We start from the raw sequence: 7,808 nt of genomic DNA, 5'->3' as shown, positions 1-7,808 counted from the left end.
TGAAGTGCGCGTAACCGCGGGTTCGCGATTTCTGATTTAACAGGAATCAAGACGTTGATGCCCCCAGTGCCCGACGTCTATTCTCGACTAGACGTCGGGGACCTCAATAATATGACGTACATTCGATTTAAAAATTAATATTCGCGGTGTATATAGACGTTAGATCCAAGGGGAGCCGACGTCCAAAATAACTTTTCATCTACCCTGTCAGGTCATTTAGACGTCGGATATAAGGGGGACCGGCGTCTTAATAACTATCTAGATGTTGGTGTGGTGGGATCTGACGTCTAAATGGCGAAAAAAAATGATTTTTCACATTATGATGCTTCCTTTTTGGCATCTAATTGTACGTATTGATGTGGTTTAAAGTATAGACGTCGGGCCCCCATGATCCGACGTCACCAAGGCCAACTTATTTACCAAAAGGCCACCGGTCAATCTTTTACGTTGGATATTGTGGAATCTGACGTCTAAAGGACGACGTTAAATGTCATTTATGCACTAGTGAGGACTAAAACACTTTTTTGTGCATATGATAATTTTACTTAAAATCGTTTTAAATATTTATAATTGATTTATTTTACAAATATTTATAATATCCTTTAAAAGGATATTTATACTTTTCGTTTAATTTAAGTCCTTCTTCTTAGCATAATAAACTAAATCTTACAATATACGAACTATTTATGTGTTTAAGGTTATATACTCATTATTCTAGTTAGATAAAAAAGGGTTGCTTGGTAAATTTTTGGATTTTTGGTTTATATATAAACACACAATCATACAAATATGTATATGTATAAAACGTCTAACTCATCTCTTTATTTTATCAGCAAAATTGAAAAGTATAAAAAGTTTATAACACAAATCACACGTCTTGATCAACTTTAAGCTATATTCTCACTAAACAAATTTGTCTCTTTATTTTTTAAAATAATTATGCAATATATTTTGAGTTAGAAAGAACCTTTGAAAATCAACGAAGTCGTCTGCTATTGCTTTTCATGGAAAAGCATTTGCTATTTAAACATTACATGTAAAATATTAAGAATATTAGAAAATAATTTTAAGTCTAATTCAATCTCACAAAATCGATTTATAAAATAAAATTTAAAGTCTATTTATATATTATAATTTAGTCTTAATTTAGTCTTATCTTTAACGTAGTTAAAACTTTTAACAAAGAAAGAAAAATAGGAAATATATGAAACACATTTTATTCCGGTGCTATTGATGATCTTGTTGCATATTTGGCAAGATTAAAGAAAGAAGGAACCTTGTTGGATTATCTTGAAAGATTTGACACATAGTCCTACAACGCTTCATGATGCAAACCGTCTTGTTCGCTTACAAGATGAAGTCATTCAAGTTATGACAATGTTGGGGTATGGTCTGCACCAGTTGCATAGATATGAAAATAAAATAAAAAATGATTTAATCCTTAAAACTTAAGTATTTTTTCTTCATTCTTTAAATTTAGAATTAACTTTTTTAGTTCATGTAATTTAAAAGAAATTAGTTTAGTTTATTCGTCCAAAAGTTAAAATTAATACTTTAAAAAATAACATAAAAATAATTAGATATTTAATGATACAAATGTGAAGTTAAAATAAAATATCATGTAAATAATTTGTAGTTAATAAATGAAATCCTTAATTATATTTCAAATCTGAAAAAAATGAAGCAAACACTTTAAAATTATAAAGATAAACTTTAAATCTGAGAAGAGAAATTAAAATAATTAAAAACATATCTAAACTCAAAAAATATACATAGAAGATTATCTTTCGAAGAAGAAACCATTATACGACAAAAGACATGTTCAAATTCTTAAACCATTAACTCTATCTTTCTGAAAATTGAAAATAAAAAACAATACACTTAATATACTTTTCAGAAAAAAAATATAATAAAAAATATTCATTCATTTCCTTAACTTTTGTTTTTAAAATCCAAACATAATCTGTCTAAATTATTATCACTATTTAGTGACAGAAAAGAACCTAAGTTAAAGAGAAATTTTGTCTATCTATCTATTCATGAAAGAATAAGTAGATATGGTAAACCCCTGTACTCAAAAACCCTCTTTTCATTGAAGCACTCTGCAAATTCCAAACCAACAAGAATGGTTCTCTTCCAATGCCATGCCCCTCACCACAGCATGGCCATTCTCTCACCCTTCAATTCCAAACCCCTTTGTGCTTCTCTACCAAACCCTTCTTTCACAGCTCACCACCACCCTTATCCTCTCACCACAACCACTCACCTAAATAACAATAAGCCTCTTTCACTCTCCACAGTACCCAGAAAGTTGCTCTGCAAGCCACCCCAAGGAAAATATATCAGGGATGACTATCTTGTGGTATGCCACTTCAAACACTTCACTTTCTACCATATCGTTTCTGGGTCTATCTTGTTTTTTCCTCGTATGGGTCTTATGTCATTCTTTCTGAATTTTCGTTTTTCATACCAGTTTTATCTAGGTTTCAACAAAATGACTTTTTGTTGTGAATTTTTTTCTTTTTATTCCTTTGTACATCCGTTCAAGTCGCAAAAATGGTTCTTGTTTTTAGTGTAATGAATGGTTTTGTGTTTCGGAGGTAACACTTTGTTTTTTCTTCTGATAAAATTCTCTACTTTTTACCCCTTATGAGTAAGAACTTAAATTTTTTTTTTATTTGTTTCCTTATGACTTCTTACTGTGTAAATGTAGGAATTCTTGAAAAGAAGAAAGAACACAGAAGGGTTTAAATTTTTTAATGCTTTACTCACATCAATAAAAAAGTAATCTTTGGCAGGACTTTGAAGGCAATTAACGGATAAATCAATAAATTTTAAGATAAGCAGTTTGCGAGTGAATTGAAATGTAAAAAAATAACGCTGTCCAAACATAGACTATTTACTTTTTTGTGTTTATTATTCGATAAACTAAATGTTATCTGATACTGCAGTGATCCCGTTGTTTGTTATTTTCGATTTGTAGAAAAAGTTGTCAGCTGAGGAAATCCAGGAGCTGGTGAAGGGGGAAAGAAAAGTTCCTCTTATTATAGATTTCTATGCAACTTGGTGTGGACCTTGCATCTTAATGGCTCAAGAACTTGAAATGGTACGTGGTTTACATGATCTGTAAAATTCTTAACCTCTGCTCTGATTTGACTACGAGGATGTGTTGTTGTTGCCATCTGATGTTTGTTTCAACTTTCAGGCTAGCACAATGCCATAAAGTATTTTTGATGTTTTAATTCAGCCTTTACTTGTATCAGCCTCCTTTGCTAGTCTTTAATTATCTTTCAGATTGTGCTATTGGATAGATTGAATACCATTCACCAAAAATATGGATTAAATTCATTAAATATTTGACAAAGATTTTCCTACAAGGAAACGGACAGATGCCAAACTTGGAAATTCAACGGTTAATAAAGTTTGCCTCAATTATTTGCATAAAAAAATAGTTATTGTAGTTATTGGGGGCTGGTTGGACGTGCAATGGCTTGTCTTATTGGTTCTTTTTTCTGTTCTACTTTTATATTTGACTCGCATCTGGAAAACAGTCTGCAACTGTCATATTTGGTGCAACATCAAAGTTTTTGGGCACAACACTGCTGCAGTTTTTGCCACATTGCTCCGCATTGTCAAGGATTGCAACAAAACTGCAACTACTACCACAACTTCAATTTTAAAACCTTGATTCTATACAATGATTAATTTCATCATTAATTGTCCAGTATGACAATGAATTTGGCATGTTATTCATTTTCCTTGCCCCTAAAATTAAGGGTTTCCAATCTGTTGGACAGCCTATCTGGTTTGATCATAACAGATTATGGTTTTATATATTCCAATTGCATTGTTATCATTTGAGAGTTTTCTATTATTCATATTCACTGAGTGTGTTAGGTCCAAGAATTGAAATGAGAGAAAAGAAAGGTTTTTATTGAATAGAATGAAAAGTACAATGAAGAAAACTCTCTTCCAAGGTTTCTTCTTCTCAAAGAATCAATTCTCAATATGCAATGATAACACGTTTAAATCTCTCCTATCCTTATTGTTCTATTAATGGCTAACTAATCCCTCTAACTAACACATTAATAATCTAACTATCTCAACTAACTCCTGCTACTCCTTACATCCTAACCGTGTCACGATGTTTATCAGTTTTATGTGTGAATGAGGCCAAAGTTAGCTGGTTCTTGCACTCAATATTATGTCAGTTATTGCTAGTGCCGGTGGTTGAAAACAGAAAGGCAAAATATTTTTTAATTTCACATAAAAACTGTTTGCTAAAACTCTTTATTTTTCATATTGTATCATATCTGATCTTATTCCAACATGGAGTGGAAAAAATGTCCAGGATAAGCTGAAGCTTGTGACTTCTCTATTTTTTAGGTTGCTAATCTGCTATCATATTTCATTCCATCATCATTAGTCCAGTAGCATGTACGGTTGAAACTTATGTACAAAATTGTTTTAATGGAAAAATTGCAAAGAAGAGATAGTAGCAAAGGATGGCCATGACTAACCAAATAGACACATAAAAAGAGGAACGAATGGGTTTTTGAGTCTTTCACTGGTAGATAGTTGCAAAACAGACCTCAGACACTTAGACTCCAGATACAATACTGAAACAGAGAAAACTTAAAAAGAACTCAAATTAGAGGCAAAAACACAGGAAAGAGATTAAAAGAAACAGAGATTTGTGATGATAAAATAACTGCAAAAACATGAGATTATAAGAGGCGACTGTAAAAAAACAGAGAATGAGAATGAGAGGCCAGAGAATGAGTCACCACACACACTGGTTGGCAGAGGGTAGCACAGGGATGTTCAGTACTCGTAATGTGTATCAAATTCATTGAGGTTGTTCTGGGGACTTTGTACACCGTCAACATAGTGATGCTATAGTGATGCAAAAAGTTTCTATGGTGACAACTTCAGACCCTACAGTACACAGGGCAGTGCACAGAGGCCAGGCTCCACTGCACTCCGCCATGTTGCTATAGTGCACTATTGACACTGCTGCTAGTAATTGATAATTTAATAAACAATCCTTGCCCTCCTTTCGGTGTTATTCCATGTGACCGGCTATATACAACATTTTCATGACTTCTAAACATGTTCATTAACATTATTTTGTTGTACATGACTGAATTAATGGTAGATACGAGAGTATTGGTTGCTTGCTAAACTTGCTTAGATCTGGAGCTTGTGCCATATTTGAATTTATAGATCTTGAGATTGATCTCAAAAATAACTTGATAGATTCGGGCCAATTGAATGCTATTTAAGGAGACTGGGCCTCTATGCTTATAAATGGAAATTAGTCTCTAACGTGTCTGAATTAAGTTGCATTAGTCTTGTAATATTCATGAGTTTTAGTTCATCAGGAAGAGGCTTTAGTCATTTATCATTGTGTTTGGTTATAAAACACCTTATTAAGCACATAATAAATTAGTGCTTATAATTTAAGTACTTACGTGTAAATTGTTTCTATAATTGAAGAGGAAACAAGGTCAAACTATTTTTGTAATTTATTCACATGAGTTTATATAAATAAGTTGAAAATAGCTTATAAGCGATCCCAAACGCTTCCGCCAGATCAGCTTAAACACTCTTTTTCAAATGCATCCTTAGTTAAGAGACGGTGTGATTTTGAAAACAGTTATCCATATATTATTAATCAAGTTCATAGCATTGGCTGCAACTTTGCAACTAGTTTACAAGCAAAACACTTATCCTAAAATTCTATTGAAATTGCAAACGAATGTTAGCTCTAATTTTATGATATTTAATATTTTTTTACTTCATCACTAGAAAAGATACATTAATGAACTTCACTAAGGGTCACGTTGCATTCTGACAATGAAGTTCGCTGCAATAGTTCATCTTCCATTGAAATACACATATCTTCTGACTGGTAGAACCAATTTAAGCATATGGGGATCTAGAATTTGTTCTTCTCCAAGTGGTTGCTTTTTTTCCCTTAGCACTGACTTTTTACTTAATACTTGAACAATCTTTGCATACTTTGTCTTATTTCCTTAATTCTATAAGTATGTCATGTTTTAATCAATAGGGTGGTTCTTAATCTCACAATAGGGTGGTTACCTGTCTTGTTGAGTAGTTGATTTGAAAGCACAGAAATAACCATCCATATTTAATTTTTTTTCAGCTTGCAGTTGAGTACGAAAACAAGGCAGTCTTTGTTAAGGTTGATACTGATGACGAGTATGAATTTTCACGCGACATGCAGGTAATACACCCTCAATTTTGTTTACAACGTGTTCACGTACAAATACTCATTAGAGATCCATTAAAAAACCTTATTTATTTTTATTAAAGTTGTCAAAGAGTTATTATAATAAAGAGTAAATCGGTTAATCCCTCATGCTTTTATGTTCATAACCTAGTATTACAAGTACTAGGGTCTATATACTATTACCTCTTCATAATTTTCCACTTTTTCTACTCTACAAAATGGCACGTGAACTTGTAGTAGGGTACCCTAAAAATGTGGGGACAAAAATAAACATGCATTGCATCATGGGGTGTAAGCAGTTTCCTCATAAACCAACACATGCTAATCCTGTTTGTTTGTTTAAAGATAATAATAATCCTAAATGTCTAGATCTTGTATATGTATTTTCTTTGTATTATGGCTGACAAGAACACTATTTTAATGGTTGGTGTTTCAACCTTCAAGCCTAGACTAGACAAGACACTCAAAGGGGACTATTAGCAAACAGATCTAGACCCTGATAATTGATTTGCCCTTCAGTTGAAATTTGGATTGTGACAGTGACTAAAGAACACACTTAAATGTGATGCATTTTGATGGGTCTTGGAGAAGTTCTAAGGGATAGATTTTAAATGTGTGACATTAGTCCAATCCTGACATCACTTTTAATCCAAGACCTTAATACATACGATTTCAGTCATTTTTCTTATATAATGACTTATGTTATTTTGTACTTAACGTTGGATTTAGACTTACACTTGAATTATTCTACCTACATTTCAGGTACGTGGGTTGCCAACTGTGTTCTTTATCAGCCCTGATCCAAACAAAGATGCTATACGAACTGAGGGACTTATACCAATACAGATGATGAGGGACATCATTGACAAGGATATGTGAAACAGGAAAGAGTTATGGTCAGCTGACACAGTTTCTGTTCCTGGATCCTGCAATATGCTGTCTGGTGCAATGGCATCATATCTTGGACAGAATTGAAGTGCTAACCGATTCATATGATTTTGGCTCTTGAAGGGTTATAAAATTGCATGATATTTATGTGTAAGCTTTGACCACGACAATGCTCTGTAGTGTGCCACATGTGATGTCAAATGGAAGGACATTGCATCATGTAACACAATCATGGACTTGCAGCACCCCATTCATCAAAATATATAATATGGTATTTAAAGGGACAATCTGTGTGTGTTAGGTGGTGACTGAGTTGAGCTTACATGCTTCAAATTTATTATCTTGTCACCTTGATGATGTGTTTCTGGGGTGCATTTGAATGTGACAAGCATGGTTCTCATATTCTAGGAAGAAGGGAAATTCAAAGGGTGTCTTTGGAAGAATTTACTTTATTTTTATGTTTTTTAGTTTGGCAGCACAAAGTGGTTTGAAAATTATTGTAGTTTCTTTCAAATTAGCAATTTTTAACTTAAATCCTAATAAAAAAAGAAAAAGGGGTTTCATTTCTCAGAAGGGTTACAATGTTGTGTAGTTCATACTATTACATTGACTAGAATAAATTGTTTTAACAATGAAAATGTATGGAGAAAATCTGACTTTATAA

General features: G+C 32.7%; 1 protein-coding gene across 2 annotated transcripts; it reads left to right on the top strand.

The window, feature by feature from the left end:
* The first annotated feature begins 1,991 nt into the window (after nt 1-1,991).
* LOC108333288 (thioredoxin-like protein CITRX, chloroplastic) lies at nt 1,992-7,431 on the top strand. Of its 2 annotated transcripts, XM_017568690.2 has the most exons (4): nt 2,003-2,362; nt 2,984-3,106; nt 6,170-6,250; nt 7,019-7,431. In XM_017568690.2, exons 1-4 carry the CDS (start codon nt 2,126-2,128, stop codon nt 7,133-7,135), a joined length of 558 nt encoding a protein of 185 aa, XP_017424179.1. In that variant the 5' UTR covers nt 2,003-2,125; the 3' UTR covers nt 7,136-7,431. The 2 variants fall into 2 exon arrangements, with proteins under 2 accessions (XP_052727120.1, XP_017424179.1); XM_052871160.1 differs by lacking the exons at nt 6,170-6,250; nt 7,019-7,431 and adding an exon at nt 3,552-3,770 and having other exon boundaries at nt 1,992-2,362.
* Nucleotides 7,432-7,808: the final 377 nt, after the last annotated feature.

Source organism: Vigna angularis, chromosome 11 (genome assembly GCF_016808095.1).
Source record: "Vigna angularis cultivar LongXiaoDou No.4 chromosome 11, ASM1680809v1, whole genome shotgun sequence".
Lineage (NCBI taxonomy): Eukaryota > Viridiplantae > Streptophyta > Magnoliopsida > Fabales > Fabaceae > Vigna > Vigna angularis.
The sequence above is the reverse complement of the archived record's forward strand: the minus strand, read 5'-3'. Positions and strand labels throughout refer to the sequence as shown.

Coding starts and splice junctions, on each gene's coding strand:
- LOC108333288 (XM_017568690.2), top strand. CDS start 2,126: ATGGTTCTCTTCCAATGCCATGCCCCTCACCACAGCATGGCCATTCTC. Junction 2,363..2,983: donor TCAGGGATGACTATCTTGTG/GTATGCCACTTC, acceptor TTCGATTTGTAG/AAAAAGTTGTCAGCTGAGGA. Junction 3,107..6,169: donor TGGCTCAAGAACTTGAAATG/GTACGTGGTTTA, acceptor ATTTTTTTTCAG/CTTGCAGTTGAGTACGAAAA.